Source organism: Amia ocellicauda, chromosome 9 (genome assembly GCF_036373705.1).
Source record: "Amia ocellicauda isolate fAmiCal2 chromosome 9, fAmiCal2.hap1, whole genome shotgun sequence".
Classification (NCBI taxonomy): Eukaryota; Metazoa; Chordata; class Actinopteri; order Amiiformes; family Amiidae; genus Amia; species Amia ocellicauda.
The window spans coordinates 10934779-10952088 of record NC_089858.1 but is presented as its reverse complement, the minus strand read 5'-3'; the positions used below and the strand labels follow the sequence as shown (position 1 = coordinate 10952088).

Below are 17310 nucleotides of genomic sequence, written 5' to 3'. Positions count from 1 at the left end.
TTGGTTTACATCCTAGCAGTACAATTCCATCTGTTTTACAATAACAATAATTACATCCATCAACCTTCTTATTTACAACTTCATTGACCACTTTTGTTGTTAAACTTAGCACATTTAGCAAGCCTTAATTGGAGGACACAGAAATGTAACAACCTGGGCCTTACAAGTTGCTCAATCTCTTCTGACCTTTTACAATTTCTATAGGTAGACATACTGATAAAAAAACCTTTGCAGATTATTTGCTTATGCATCCTTAACGGTGCTATTTTGTGTCGATGTAGTCTTGGGCTACATTGAAAATCAGAGTTACTTAGTATTTGGCATCTTAAAAAGACCACTGAAAATTCTAGGAATACATATGCATCACAGATCCTCAAAAAACAGGCCAATCATAAAATCTAAATAAATAATGAAACTGCACCCTTGAAAATTAACCACAAGCCCAGGCAAATATAACTGGGATGAAGTCATGTCTTGAAGCCTACAAACATGAAAAGTCATTCTACCGATTTCCAAGAAACGACTGAAAGCTTTGGCAGTTGCTCTCTTGTGCACGGACAGTAATTTAATATGTTTTGGTTCAATGAGGTACAAGTTGTTTGTACAAAACCACTGCACCACACTCCAAGCATACAATTTTTTAACACTTCACGCATGGATACATACAGAGATAGGCCACTTTGATATTGTCACTTAAGTTCCACAGTGCTGCTGGGTAACCAATATTCAGGCACCACGTCACCTGCCAGGCAGGCTAAGGCTGCGACTTGGGCCCATAAGTAATTGCTTTAATCCTAATGGCATTTACCATTTTAACCAACACTGAATGTATTACTCATTATCAGTTAAGACATGGTTACTAAAAAACTGTTCCAACAGTCAAGTTTTTAACTTGTTATTTCTATAATTTACTCGGTTTTCATACAAATGATTGTCCACAAAAGAAAATAAACGGATGCCTGATAGATTTTTACGTTAAAGCTGGTGGAGGTTGGGGAAGGTGAGGGGGAACACACAAGCATCAGACCTGTGTGTTTTGTTCATCCGTTTGATAACAATTTGCTGGAGATTTTGGGATGAGCCAAACTCGTAGACATTAACCCAAACACTATTATGCTCCAAGAACCTAATACAGCCTGGTCCATAAATCTACCTGGCAGTCAACCAAGCAGCAGACCATATGTCTCAAATTTTCTCTTGGGATTGTGTCATTTGGAGATGACTTGACCTACTGAACCTGCTTCAGGACATAGACAGGGTCGGCATGGGGATAAACACGCTAAACTGGATCAGTTCCCAAATAAAGTCCTCGGAGGGAACAAAGTTAAAAATACATAACTCACTAACTAAATAAATACAGTAATGGGGCTCTCCAGTACCTGGTCCACAGACAGTAGATTTGATCCCGGTTCTCTCCAGTGCGGGAATCCGGTTGATAGCTCCCTCAATGTTCTGCATGAAGACGTCCCAGTTCAAATCAAACAGACTGAAGGCAAACTTGTCAGAAACCTGCAAGTCATCAAGGGATGTGTTGAACAAATTAACAAGTCAGGACTTGATTTTAAGCAATGCAACTGCAGACACATGAAGGTCACATGAAGCCTAATTTTAAATAGACCATGGCAGCAACACGAGGCCACACCATCATGCCTCAATCTGCTAACCCTTGAAACGCATGAAACAATCATTCCAATATTTGGGATTGTTTGCAGACAGAGGAGACAGTTACCAAGACACTGACTCAAGTCATCCACATGTAAAACTAAAAGAGACCAGATGCAAAGGATTGTGTTGATTAATTAGCACTCTGAAGGGATGAAGTGAAAGAAAGGCGAGGACTTCTTCAAACCTTTAATTGTTGGACCTATTCAAGCGCAAGACTGTTTCTAATTTAAAAAGTCATTTTCACTTGATTGCACAATGGGAATGATCTCGAGTAATTCACAGGGAAACGAATGCAAAAAGCAGCTGTTTCAACTAAACCTTCTTTACGGTTATATAACACGGCAACATCAAGATTCTGCTCTGCAGGAACAGTTGCACGCACAGAATTTAAGAGTACGTTCAGTAAAGGCCCTTCCTTTGTTCATGTCAATGATGTATAAAGTGATACATGTTTAATTGACACAGAGTTGTGTTGTTTATCAGAGATAGGCCCAGGCCTGTAACACACTTGCAAGTGGCTAGCTAGAGATACATTGACGAAGACTGGGATTGCTCTTTTCAGGTTTTATTTATTCATTTATTTTAGTTTTAAGTGTTCCCTTGCCAAGCTGCACGATACATTTTCCCCTCTTCTCCTTCCAAACCTCATCTCCAACACCTCAGCCATTACAATCCCTAAATGTCACTTTACATGATGCACGCCAACAGACTCACAAGAACGCTTTCTCTCCTGTTTCTGACAGGTTTGGCCTATACCAGACAGGTGAAACTGAAGCTTCAGACAAATGGTGGTTCAATAGAGCCCATTAGTCAACCAGATATTCTGTGGATGCTGACAGTTATGCAAGTAAAATGCTGAATGCATAAAAAAAATCAAAATAGTCTGTGTGCATAGAGTGAGCACAGGGGTCAGGTTTAAATATAAAATGTTTAATAATTGTTTTTCTTGAGGCTTGACCTTATCAAGGTAATCAGACCAGCTGGCTATTTAATGAGCAAATGGATATGCCATTGTTGAACCAGGATTATCAAACCTGAACAAAAGCAATATTCCTGCAAGGCCTTTCAACAACTCGCAATAACATCACTCGTCCAATAAACAAGGCATAACTTGGATGGGAAAACTAACATTGCAAAAGTTGCTCAGTACAGGAACTCTGAAACTTGGATTGTGTTGGTTAAAGCCCATTCTTACTCTATGGAAGTCAAAGTTTAGGGGGAAAGCTAGCGCTAATCCTAACCAAACCCAAAACCTAAACACTTACATTACATTCTAGTGCACAATTGATCTTAACTAGTCAAAATATTACTAAAACAACAGACAACCAAAATGTAACCATAAGATCATTCCTACCTGGGCTCAATGAGCTGTGTGAGTTTGTCACTTGCACATTGTGAAATGTTTAAAAATGAAAAAAAAAAGCTATTTGTGTTGCTGAGGTGAAGTTGTTGTGTTGGGTGTATAGGAAATCAAATGCATACAGACATGTTTTATAAAAACTGCAGTTCAACTGGGTGCTCGTCCGCTTCTTCATTTAACTTTGAGACAAAGTGTATAGGCGTGAAAAGTTCCCGTTTCTCAGGACACTGAGGAAGCCACAACTACCACAAGCTTAGACCAAGCTTGTGCCTTAGGCTGGCCCTGGGAGGTTGTGTGTCAGCCTGTCACGCTCGGGGGAATGTTCCGGCTCCATATGGGTTCTTTAAAGTTAGAAAAAAGTGAGTCTATCCCTCCAGAGTGAATAAGCTCACTGCACCCCTCGAACATACAAACAACAATGTCTTTTCACATTGAATATAATGATTGGCATAAATATACAAGGGTATTGTACAATGGGGAAAATAAATCTTGAACCAAAAGAGCTCCTCTGTGAAGTTAGCAATGATTCTGCAATGATCGGACAGGTTCAAGCGCCCAAGAAGTTCTTAATATTACAGGTCTGGCTGTACTGTCATTACCAGTGTGGAAATTGCTGTGTAGTGCCATTTTAGCTTAAAAAAAAAAAAGATGGTAAGGACGGCGCTGTACGGATGATGTAATGCAGATTTTGCTGGAGGTTTTCTTTATAGAATCGGGAAAGAAGCAGAAGTAAATTGACAGACATGAGGAGAAATGCTTTAATTAATTGTCATGTGTAATTAATCTGGATTTGTGACCTTATAATGGAGCGGTATAACCAAAGTCCAGCTTGAAGGCTGAGACAGTTGAACACAGACATACCTCTTCCCAGAAAATGGGATTCTGCTCATAACCGCCAACAGAGAGGGCATCTCCTTGGAGACGGAGGTACACAGATGCATCGTGGTCCCGGACATTGGGCATATTCTACAGTGAGGGAGAAGAAGAAGAAACAATTACTGGGCTTTTCTTTTGATCCAGAACATTCATTACTTCCACCTTACCTCTTAGTGATTTCAAGCTCACATTTCAAAAAAAGCTTCTTATACAAATCATACTTTTTGAGGATACTCCAAGACTAATTTAAACAACTATTAGGATTAAGTTTGTTAGGATGTGTCAAATGAGGTTAGCTGGAATCGTTCATTACTGCAAAGTTGGCTTAATTGGTGGAAATGTGGAATAATCCGTTCTATGATTTAACAACAGAAAATAGATATTATGTTTAACCAGCAAGAGAGCAATGTGTATAACTAAACATGGTACAATTATTTAATTTTGAAGATAAGCAATGGGAATGAGTCTTAAAATACTCATCTTCTGTTAGTCAACTGTCACAGCTAGACATACTAGCCCAAGTGGATATTTATTGCCCAGCCTAGATTGATAAGCCCAGTGTTGCATAACTGGATGAACCTGCAGCTCCAGAAATACACTTAATGAGTGCAATTGTGTTTTTGGAAAAGCATTGGAATATTCCCTCTCACTTCATTAGGATATTACGCAAACGCCAACAGCTATGAAAATGTGCAGTGATGTGAGATTCTGCATATCAACTCCCTATAGAGCAGCTTAACGCAACTCCTCTGACTAGAAGCAGACAAATAAATTGAAAATAGAAAACAAAAACAAAAATAACATGAAAGATTACCTTGCAACCTTACATCAGTAAAGCCCCTTGACTCTCTAGCCGTGTCAGGTGTTTAAGAGAGACTCTATCCATTCCCATATACTGTATATAAGTGTATCTTTAACTCATGTGTCGTACATTCAGTTGTGGTCTTGATTGTGGCCTACTTTATCTGATGGCAGACTGCCCCCTGCTGATAAAAATCACCAATACTTTGACTTCATTATTTCCACCACTTAAACTGAAACAGGACCAAGAGGTCAGACTTCATCATGATGCAATCCAACAAAAGGATACTTCATTTTAAGGTGAACTCCCGTTACTTAAAAATCATTTGAATCTTTTAGCAGGGTCTTCCATTATAATGATGATAATTATTGTTTACAAAAACACAAGCAAAACATTTATATATTCATTCATTAATTCATTCATTCAATCTAAATGGTAGAGTGTTTTTACAAATCCTTAATTCACAGTGTGATTGAGCATTGGTTTGAAGGCTGCCGTTTACGTAACAAAAGCCCAAATTTCAAACTGTGGCGATGGCCTCAGCTGAATTTCTCCACATTAGGCTGACCTGAAAGAGAGCTATCTTTAGAGGAGAAGACGCACTCTGTAACCTGTTGAAGTTTGCCCAGGACCAAAACTCATGACAGGCACATTTCACGGGGAAAGTGGAATCCTTCTAGTCACGAAATAGGAATTTAAAATGAACTGCAGTAGAACCAATTGATATGACAAATGAAACGAGAGGGAAAAAGGCCTTACATGATTTCACTCTGAAATAAAGAAATTGGTAATATTAAATAACACTGTGGATACAAATAGCATTTTATAATACAATGGATAATCTTGGAAATTGACTTGGATTCTAAATTTTGAAAACATATAAAACCAAACCCCAGCACTACACACCACATATCGGCCTAGTTCATCACAAGCCCAGACAGCACTCATACACACCCCTAACCGCAGAGAGGCCTGTTACCTGGATTCCTTCGATCCTCTCGGTCACCACGTAGGCATGGTGCATGGCAATGAGGGGCACGTTTACTCCTGCCATTCTGCCCAGTTTCTGGGCCCAGACACCTATAAAAACAAAGGAATTACAGTCACCAGCTTCAGAGATGACCTGTTATACCACTGCTTATTTTCACGGCCCTAAAGCCCAGAGAATCACACCCATTGACTCAGTACATGCTCAGTATCCAGATAGGCATGGAAACAGGGAAATGGCTACGCTTATTTGGCATCAGCTTGTTTGTTAAAAAAATATATATATATCCCATCGGGACTTTGGATAAAGAGGTCCTGCATTCATATTTGTTTAGGGGGGTCAGTGAGGGGTCTGTTAGGCTCTGAACAACAGTTTCATTTGAGAAGCTGACCTCTTTGCAAATGGACCCCTTGCAATAAAAACTGTGGCATTTTATACAGTATGAACAATCAAGGAGATTAAATGAAAGATAGTCTACAACAACCAGACCGGGCTTCCATAAAATGAATTGGAAAATGTCTCCATGTCATCTGCTTGCACTCAAGATACAAAAATAATTTTAGAAAGGGAACAGTAGATTCTGTCTGCCATCTTGTGGAACAAACAGACTCCTACAAGTGTAGCTCCTAGTGAATGCACTTTGAGTCCTTTTATTAGGGAAATACTTATTTTTAAAAGATGAAAAACAATACACTCCTAGATGAGATCAATTGTGGTGCATAGCTACAGAGATTCATTACCAAATGAAAGCTAACTAGAGACTTTAAACTGTACACAGAATCATTCAGAATCTCTGTGATACGATTGGGGAATATTGATAGGGAGAAATTTAGGTGGACAAGGAACACTCAGGGCTCGATTAATTAAGATTAATATCAGATTAGTTTATTCAGCTGAGACACAGCACTCCAGAGACGACCAGTTGGGAAGACATCTACAATTTTTCTAACGAACATACTATCATAAAGAAGACTACTCCTTTTGGTTGCAGGGCAACAATGGGCAAAAATATTAAATCTAGACAGGGCACTGTCCCGCATCAATATAATACTACACTTATTGAGGTGCACAAGTAAAAGTTCAGGGAGATGAGGCACCAGTGCCTATACCAGTGCAAATACAATAGACTTTTGTGAAGGACTGCACCATTCAGAAGTAGACAGCAAGGTAACAAAGATTTTTCTACCTGCACAATTGACTACACAGGGGGTGAGGATGGTCCCATATTCCGTTTCAACAGCTTTCACCTTTTTCACACCAAGATCATTGGTCTGAACCTGGATTCCTGTCACTGGGCAGTTTTCTATAACCTATAGTCAACAAGAGACATGGAATTACGATCCCTTCATTGGACAATCAGTATTCTGACAAGTAAATAAGGCTTAGGTCAGTTTTAACCAAGCATCCACATCTTCATTTCATTCACAGATGTCAGTTCATCAGCTGAACACCTACATTATATTAAGAATCTTGAGAATCAATAACCTTAAGGAAAGAAGTAGTTCACTGTAGCCCACAATATAATGTAACACCCACTTTTTAAATTGTAAAGCTACAATTACTCATAATACTGCTCTACCTTCATCTGCATCCATTAGTTAAGATTAGCCTGGGGAGTTTTCCATGGTTTTATTTTGTTTTTACAATTAATTACATAATTTCTGGTCATTAGGTAAACTAATTTAAAAAATATATGAAAATGGTGATAAGGATAATAATCACATAGAAGTTCAAGAACTGCTATTGGGAATGTGTCTCCTCAGGGACTTCTGCAACATGGACAATCATTTCAAAGGGCAATGAACTACTGAGACTGTAGCAAGGGCACACTTGGCAGATATAGGACATTGTGATAAAGGACTGGCACACTATAGATGTCCTTCAATGTGTGGTGGAGGAAATAGCCTTACTGTAGCGCCCCTTGCTGTAGCTGCCCTGCACAGAGTGGTACAAGTGCCTGCCGGGTCCATCGTGCCATCCTTGGGAACATACAGTGTGCCGTACAGATCGTCCACATTCATGAGAGGGTAAAGGTCCTTGGTCTCAGCAGGGGACAGGACATGTGATTCGATTCCATACACTTTCCCCAGCTAGGAAGTGCAAAGAAAGCTGATGTCAGTCCAAAAAAGGAGCACGCCATCATCGGCCAACCCTATCCTCTTCCTGGAAGTGCAGTCCAGACACCACACTGAAGGACTGAGCCTACCGTCATGAGACGCTTGTACTCATCCAGACGCTGCTTGTTGGAGGCAATGAAGAGCCCTCCGTTCTGGATCCAGCCAGTGTGCAGCCCGGTCTCCTGCTCCAGGTCACAGCTCACCACCTGTCTCGTGTGGGCCAGGAGCTCCACCTCCACGTCACTGGGCCTGAGCTGCCACAACAAGCCTGCAAAGACAGCCCCACACCGAAGACAAACACATGGGAACATTTCAAGAGCACACTTTGCATGTCGCAATCTATATTTGTAACCTGGCTGATTTGTACATGACCCCGTTGAGGTCAATGTCACTCTGCTGGACTTTGAAGAGTCGCTCACCCCTGCGGAGGGGGTTCGAATCTGAGGTCTGACCGCACAGCACTGCTTGCTGCAGTCGTGAAAAAATATACGTATCGAAATGCCATTGATAAGCGTTGGGAAAATGTGTGTGTGTTTGACTAGACCCTGCTGAGGCTCCAAAAGTGCCTCATCCTCAGAGGAGAGTTTGGAGGGTTTTTAAAAAAAAAAATAAGAAAAAAGACTGAGATAAATGCTGAGTGCTTGGACCATGATCCATACAGATTCCCCATTTCTTACCCGCTGTGTGCCAAGTGGTTCCTGCTGTGAGGTGGTCGCGCTCCAGAAGCACCACGTTAGTCATGCCCATTTTGGCAAGATGGTATACAGTCTGGCATCCCAGGCTCCCTCCTCCGATCACAACAGCGTCAGCAGACTTTGGCAGGGGCTTGGTGGGCCCGCTGACCGCCCCCCCGCCCTGTTTCAGGGTTTTCTTGTAGGGAACGTTCTTCTCTGTGGTCTGCTTCCCTGGGCTGCTGTAGCAGCGAGAGGTCGCGGGGCAGAGAGATGGGGGCAAGGGCCTACAAGAAGCAGCCCTCCTCACTACAGTGCCCAGAAAGGCCATATCCTCCTCTTTCCCTGCAAACACAAGTAGTGGGCAGTTGGGAGATTTGTACCTCATCAAAGCTCAGTGATTCCCAATATTTACCATGGTAACAGGTGTTCAAGCATAGGTCTGTCCCATAGAGTGCCAAATTCTCGTTATACTGCCCTTGTTAGCAGCGTTCAAAGTCCAGTATATCCTGGTGGAAGCGCTCGCCTCCTCTGAGTACGCTCCCATGTTCTCCTTGAATTTATCAAGATGAGCATCAAGGATATGGACTTTGAGGTGGAGCTGAGGAGAGAAACCCATACTACCCCAACCAAAAAGACCTCAACAACTTGATTAGAGATCTTGGTCTCACCAACTCCAATTCCGAGCTTTTGACATCTAGGCTCAAGCAGTGGAACTTGTAGGATGAAAGTGTGCAAGTCGAAGATCAGAGGAAGCATCACCAACACCAGCACCTTCCAGGGGTCCACCAGTGACTCCCACTTGACGTTACTCCTCCCCACAGAGAACTCGGTCTGCTGTGGCCAGTCCCACCTGTGGTAGTGCGCCTTGGTGTCCCTGCTGTCCCAAAGGCAAAGATAGCAGGGAAACTTGGTAAAACCGCCTTGGAGACCCATCAGGAATGCCACCATTTTGAAGTCTCCTATGACCTCCCAGCCGTACTCATCATACTTTAAGGCATCCATCAAGGTCTTGATGCTGTTGTAATCCTCTTTGAGGTGCACCGAGTGAGCCAGGGGAAGAGACAGGTAGTTGTTACCATTATGGAGCAGCACAGCTTTGAGGCTCCTGGATGAGCTGTCAATGAAGAGGCGCCACTCATTCTGGTTACAGGCGATTCCGATTGCTTCGAACAGACTGGTCACATTGTGGCAGAAGCAGAGCAACTTGCTTGAGCCTAGACATCAAATGCTCGGCATTGGACTTGGTGAGACCAAGATCTCTAATCAAGCTGTTGAGGTCTTTTTGGTTGGGGTACTATGGGTTTCTCTCCTCAGCTCCACCTCAAAGTACATATCCTTGATGCTCATCTTGATTAATTCAAGGAGAACATGGGAGCGTGCTCGAAGCAAGCACTTCCACCAGGATATACTGGACTTTGAACGCCGCTACCCAGGACAGAATAACAAGAACATGATGGGAGACTACATTTGGGGGCTGATTTGTGAAAGTGATTTACAGTATAATCGTAAATCTCGAAAAAATACTCACTTCTAAATCTTTTGTAGACATTTTTGTATTACTTTAGTATAAATACATGTTAATTTGGATTCATATGTTGTTTTTTTCTGACTTCATGTGAACGAAAAGACACAAATTCGCCGGTTTCCCAATTGGAAATAGGTACATTTCAAAATATCACTGTCCTGGTCACAAAAGCAAAGTTTGTGGGGAATAATAGCCATTTTCTATACTTTTGAGGCATAAGCAATTAGGAAATAACATGTATTACCCAGGAACAAAAAATAAATAAAATTGTTACACAGTGTTAGAAAATAGCTAAATGGCTATATAATAGTTTATGTATCAACATGGTGGGTTAATATCTGACAGCACTATCGCTCTCATACAGAAATGTATTGTGACAAACCAAGGAAGTTGCTGGTCATGTACAATACCAGTCAATATTAAATAATTACATTTCTTGTCTGATCGCATAAACTCTGCACAGTTTTCCATTAAGTATGTGTATTTACAAAATCATTCCTACAACACTCAAAAGTCATGTCAATAAATGATCTCAGTTCCTTATCATGGAAACAACAACAAAAGAACATGCAACTATTGGAATATCTTCTCATCACAGCAAAGACAGTCACATTCAAACCTTTCTTTACATGCAATGCAGTATTTACCAGTTTCTGCAAAGCATGCAAACCTCTCTCCACGAGACGTACGTCTGTGATTTCTATCCCTCAGTTAAAAACAATCCACTTCCTGCATTGAAACTTACAGTCTTAGTTCTTCTTAGCAATGCGGAGTTGCTTCCTAGGAATGAAAGATATAGCTCAGTACAACGAGAAAAAACAAGGATGTAAACAAGTTCAGTTAAAATGGCTGAGAGAAGACAAGTGAGATCTACAGAGCAGCAACTTCTGAAACGTGGTTTCCGCTGGCAGCTGTGCACTCAGCTGTGCAACATAATATCCAAAATCCCTGCTGCCATGCAGGAGTAAAACAGATATGTAATCTAAACTGCATAATATAAGCCTGTAAAAATGTAAATTATTTGAATGTATTGATAGAGTCTAGTTCTTGTTACATTGCTATATTATCCTTTACATTTTACATTTTTGCTTTTAATAGCGGACACCTCTAACGTTATATTCTTTATATAAACCTCGGCTAAACTACTTGCGCAGGGAGATTAGTTGCACTTCTAACTGCTAACAGCACGAAATTGGTTTATTTACTTTACACCGCACAAACATACCCCTTCCGAAGTCGGTGGGCTTTGATCCTCTCTATTTTAGACCAGAGACGTGTTACCAGCTGTTTTCCCTCGATACACAGTATGCTGAATGTTGTCACTTGCGTAAAGCTCAAGTCAGATACACAGAAACACGTGTATTTGCACCAAAGCAACGATGCATGCAGATACAGTCGTGCTTTCTGTGCATGCATCATTGTTGCACTGAAGTACACATCTGTGCAAGAGATGGTGAAGTTTGTGCTGTTTTGTTTGTTTGGGCTTGGTTTTGAAGTAGGCTAGTAATACACCAGGAAAACAATCTAAATTCACTCACCGTTTTTTTTTTTTTTTGGTTTTCCTCCAAACGGTTGCTGATTCATCACAATGCAGGGGATGCGAACATCTAAAGTTTTATTAAAAAATAGGTCATATACATATATGTTCCAAATACTCGCAACCAGGCACAACTCACTGTGCTGTTTTTGGTAAGGAAGGTGTGCTGTGTACAACGTCATCCTTGTGAATACTTGCCTGTACTTTTCATTGGTGCAGGTGCGACTCTCTCACACACCTTCAAAAAGCAAAGACTTGTGACAATACTAGATACTAGATTCTGGATGAAGAATACAACACTCCCCCCATATTTAATGGTGAACAAGTCATAAGAAAATACTGAGTGGGAAGAGGCATAATGAATATTCATGCATTACCTACACACTCACTAAAAATGCTGGTTTAGAAATAACCCAACCTGGGTTAAAATCCAACCTTAACTATTCCACATATCCAATACTGGGGTTATCGTAAAACAGCTCATTGGATTAAAGTTGTAATTCAGGTTAATAGTACACCAATGGTGGGTTAACTTAACCTTAGTAGTTGGGTTTATAACCTTTTCTTATTTGATTAAATGACCTGAAACTACATTAATGCTATGTATTAAAATAAAAATAAGAACAGCACATTTACAGTTTAAGGGAATACTTTTGAATACAGCTAAAACAAATGCGTTATGATAAAATATATCTTACAAATGTAAAATACTATGAAATATCTATATGAAAAACTGCATAATAAGAAGGTGATATTCCCACCCCATCTGAATAAGACGATACACATGCTTTTAAAGATAACAATTGTAGGCCTTTAACGGTAAAGGTATTTGGTTATTTGACTTTTTTCTTCTTTTTATCACTATTTGGCATTACAATTACATAAAAATTTAAATTGAACATTTTAATTTTCTATACGTAACAATTCATACACTGTATGCTGCAAAAAAATCCATATAGGAATTGTAGCACAGATTTGGGAATGATAAGTTCAGGGACGATATTAATTTAAAGTAAACATCCACAGATTTAAGTAATTATATCTGCTCTGGTGCATACTCACAAAGGCTTGAGAAAGCAGGTGTTGGTCTCCGAGCAACAGTGACTGGTTAAACGATAAAACCCAGACACTGGGTTAGGATCACAGGGCAATAAATAACCCAACGAATGTACAAATAACCCAACAACTTGACCCAACACTCATGATCCAATGGGTTAAAATTATAACCAAACACCTTTTTTGCTGCAGCAAATAATAAACAGAATTGTATGAATACTAGGAACCTGGAAATGCTGTGCATGAAAGCTGTGCAGTGCAGACATGTTCACAACAAGGACACTGTAATGAGTTCACAGTGTGTTACAATAAATGCAGTGAAGCATGATAGCATTGCCCAGTCACATCTGGCTGAGAGGTGAAGTCAACATCTGTGAATTAGTGAAAATGTATTTATTATTCTCAAGAAAATGTACAGTATATCTCAGATAATATGTTCCAGCTTGTTTAAATATGTGTGTGTGTGTGTGTGTGTGTGTGTGTGTGTGTGTGTGTTTTATCTGTTTGGGGTTAAGTATTTATTTCTTTTGACATTCTCTCAGTCTTTGTGTTGGTTTGGCAAATTAAACTAAGTTGAAATTTAGAGGTAAGATACAGAAGATTTGTGTGCCGTGTCCTCTATGGGAGGGTGTCTGGGAAGTATGTGGACATTGAGACCAGTGTAAAGATTTCTGACAGAAAAGTATAAAAGTTTAATTTCTTTATAAGTAGTCAATGCTTACAATAACACATTATCAAATAATAATGAATAAACAATCTGAAAGCAGAGTTCACATATTCAGTAGGGCAAGTTTTATTTTCCCTTGATAATAGCTATACAAATACATCATTAAAGTCAGTCTTTCTCTGGCAAAGTATGGCACTCTTTCAGGGAACATTCATTTAGTCAAGAGCATATTTTAGGACTGTATAAAGACCATCTGAGTTTTCTCTTGTTCTTTTTATGTTTTGTAACTAAATAAAGGCTACCTGTACACTTCTGCTTTGAAACACCTAGACTCTGGGCACACTTGACCCTAAAACTGCATTTCCTCAGCTGTCTCTCACTGTCTCTCTCACTCACTTTCCCTGCTCACAGCTGTGGCCTTCAAGCGCCACCCTGCCTTCTTCACGTATCCAATCAGATTGTGCAGTTGCAACCTCCGCCCCAGAATGAACTAGTCCAGACAGTTCAAAACAAACAAGCTAGGGACACTGAACTCTGCACCTTAGCCCAAAGCATCCTGACAGGTGACTGGTGCAATGTCATAGACTGTACATTTCCATGAAAACAGGGCGATCATCTGAGCTGCAGGAACATTTACCTGATATTCTCCAAAAAGTGATAATACAAGTTAAAATGTGCAAATATCTAGGAATGCAGAAACTTTCCAGGGGAACGTAGATATGGAAATTTGTGGTCTAGCTTGCTGGAATAATACAAAAATCAACATCAACATGTCAACATTTGCACTGCCAAACAAACTCAAACAAAAAACAGCTACTGTTCCCACATCAGACTGGTTAGGATCCTTGGATCACTTAGTTATTAATGGACACCAAACAAGCACGATGGTGCGAATGGCCTCCTCTCGATTGTAAACTTTCTTATGTTCTTATGTTCTTAAGGGTGTGACTTTACACACAGACCACTCATACAAATATGCTGCAGTAACGGAGAATTTCCACAGGAGGGTGCTATGGGGAAAGCGGTGGTGGCTCAGCTACATAGCTGTGTATTCTTTGTATTGTCAGAATTGAAGTCCGTTTTCTAATCGTCAGTTTAAACAGCGGCGGTTTAGGTATAGGCGACATGGACGGCACTGGGAAATCTACAGCTCTGGAAAAAAATAAGAGACCACTCCAAGTTCAGAAATCAATATTGAGTGATCTCTTATTTTTTTCCAGAGCTGTATAAAATAGCGCACCTCTAACTGTGTACAGTACTAATGCAATTAGTAAAATCAGTCACACTACGAAATGCTACCAAATAAATTCAATGCATTCATAATAATGTGAATATATAGTTTCACAGACATATTGTTGCATTTTTTTCTGTTTTGTGCAAAATAGTGTAATAATCAGGTTCTCTTTAAAAGTGTGCTATTCTATTTGTGTATATGGGATTTGTGCAATTTTATTTTATTTGTTAGCAATAGGGTAATAGTGTAATAATTTGATTCTATTTTTATTTGTATTTATATTCTACAATTTGTCTTTGTTACTTCTTTTTGATATTTATGAGTCACATTTTTGTATATATTTTTATATTCATATAGTTTTAACTGTTATGATTATGTATTAGTGCAGCATGGTGCTTTTTATTTGTTGTTGGTGGGGGGGAGGGTGGCGCTGAAGTGGGGTTCATTGGTTTAATACAACTATGATTTATGTTCACTTTATATGTGAGAATTTAATATTAATTAATATCCCATCCATAAAATTGTGAGTTCTGATATTTAAAAAAAGTATTAAAAAGGTGAAAAAATGAAGGAAGTTTGCAGGAGAACAAAGTGTAAAGATAGCATTAATCTAATCAGATATACTGATCCTTTATGCTTTTGCTGACCAAACTGCATCTCAGGTTTTTATCTTCACCAATAAAAAGGGACTTGTCTTTTAGATTATCTGTTATATGGACATACGGTGCAGCATAATGTATTGAAAGACCCCCCTTGCTTGTCTCACTGTACCTATGAAAACTATCCACTATGATTTAAAATTATGGAAAACCGTCAACTATAGGCTAGGCATTGACAGCTGAGGAATGTCATATGCTTCACAAACAGTTCATGTAAAGCAATGGGAGAAAAGAAAACTAAAGGCACAAAGGTGAAATAGAGGGGAGTTTTTATCTAAAGTCTGGTGACGGTCATCTTCATAGAGCAGAAGGTAAAGTGAATCAGAAAAAGTATTACAGTATTGTTAATTTAGGCCCTATGTCCCCTCTTACAACGTTGTAAAAAAATGTTTTGGATTGACAATAAGGTTAAAATATGGTAATGTTTTGATGTCAGATATCAGAACTGCTAATGCAATAAATGCATGATCATTAATACTTTTGGGAGGGAGGACAATTAATCTGATCATCAATGATTTACCAGTGTTTTATTGGTGGTTTAATGAAGGTTTATTCTTTATAAGTGCAATATGGATCATATTATAAAAAGTGTTCGGAGAGGTCAGCATGTTGACTGCATTAAAACCTTCAGATGCAAGGGGCAGCGTCTGAGAGCAAGGAGCATTTTTAAAATCTGATAAAGGCCAAGGCAGTGGGGGTTTGACGTAAGTTTAGTCAAGCAGAGTTCACACAGAGAAGAACAATAACCTAACACCAAACAACAGGATCCTGTGTCATCCATCAACATGTAATTGAGTCAAATCTAAATCACGGGGGAAAAAATCCAGAAAAGGACATTTTCACTGTTTTATTTAATCGAATATGGTTTATTCCACCAATGGGGCCACAAATTACATTTAAGAGGTAAAAAAACAATAATATTGAATCCCCATTAGTTTTTCCAATTCTAACCTGCCTGTATTAGTATTTTTTTCCATCATTCACATCCTGACCATTTGATTTTCTTACTTTAAATCTCCTGCAGCCACTTTCACATTGTCAGCTTGTGCAGGAGCCCCATTCTCGGGATTGCTTATCCCTGGCTGCCCTCACAGCAGCTGGAGGAGGCTAATGGATCCGAAGGACACAGAACTCCAGGCCACACAAGCTGTGGGCTAAGGTTAATGAACTAATGGTCCATGTTTAGCTGTCCATTGACTTAATTTAAAATCCATATAGAAACATATTTGTTCTATGCTGGTTATGCAAGGTTAGGACACCTGATATAAATGCACCATCACCTACAGGTAATTATCGGCTCATCAGCTTTCACTGAAAAGCTTATCAAGACCTTGAATTAATCAACTGCCTTCAAGCAGTAAATAGGGCACCATTGTTCTGCCTATAAGGATCTTTATGCTTAACTGAAGGTGAATTGGTTATATCATCAAGCAACTGATGAAATATAAGACATCTGGACGCTATTGAAGTTCAGCAACATTCTTCTGATGCTGAAGAGCCAAAGGACCTCTTTATGTGTTGTTGTAGTGTATAAGTAAGATACACAACCACTCTTCCAGATCGAGGCTATCGTACGAGCAACTATTAAAATTCAAAACATTTAAATACACAATAATGGCGGATGTTGAACTTCAGCATGTACACTCTCTCAGTCCGTCTAGAAATGTTGTGTATGAACATCCTGGATATCAGAAAAACCAGATTTGTCTTCCCCGCAGCAACTATCAAGTCAACGCATTGTTAGCATTCTTGATAGTAATTATAGTTTACATACTCACAGCCCAGTCCTAACAATAGCCAGGACCACAACCATAACCAACAACTCAATTTAAAGCTACACTAAATCCACAACTCAGCAGCTTTTAGACAACTCAGCAGAAATTTTAAATTAAGTTTAAAGGGAAATGTAACCCTAACCTTGACACAGTCAAAAGCAAAATTCTAAAACTTAAACTTAATTTTTAATGACAAGGTCAACTAAAATAAAACAATTCAAGTATCATTCTAAAACTGGTCAAGTGGCCTGTTCTTTCCTCCCTGTGTGCATAGCATATTCATAGTCTGTGTTCTTGTAAAAACAACCTTTAATTTTATGTGTGATTTATGAGTGGCCATAAACAAGCTATATAAGGCATGTGAAGTGTGGAAAT

At 39.5% G+C, this 17310-nt stretch overlaps 1 protein-coding gene across 4 annotated transcripts in view; it reads right to left on the bottom strand.

Annotated features, from left to right (window-relative positions):
- The window catches only part of sardh (sarcosine dehydrogenase), a 73280-nt gene extending 61591 nt beyond the window's left edge, over window positions 1–11689 (bottom strand). Inside the window, exons 1-9 of one of the 4 annotated variants that reach the window (XM_066713122.1) lie at window positions 11546–11689; window positions 10655–10787; window positions 8486–8824; window positions 7898–8076; window positions 7602–7781; window positions 6878–7001; window positions 5683–5783; window positions 3887–3991; window positions 1380–1509 (exon numbers count right to left, since the gene is read on the bottom strand). In XM_066713122.1, coding sequence (XP_066569219.1) covers window positions 1380–1509; window positions 3887–3991; window positions 5683–5783; window positions 6878–7001; window positions 7602–7781; window positions 7898–8076; window positions 8486–8810 — 1144 coding nt within the window. In that variant the 5' untranslated portion in view covers window positions 8811–8824; window positions 10655–10787; window positions 11546–11689. Of the gene's footprint in view, window positions 1–1379; window positions 1510–3886; window positions 3992–5682; window positions 5784–6877; window positions 7002–7601; window positions 7782–7897; window positions 8077–8485; window positions 8825–10654; window positions 10788–11232; window positions 11311–11545 lie in introns of those variants that run through there. The other 3 variants (XM_066713125.1, XM_066713124.1, XM_066713123.1) reach the window with 3 other exon arrangements.
- Window positions 11690–17310: the final 5621 nt, after the last annotated feature.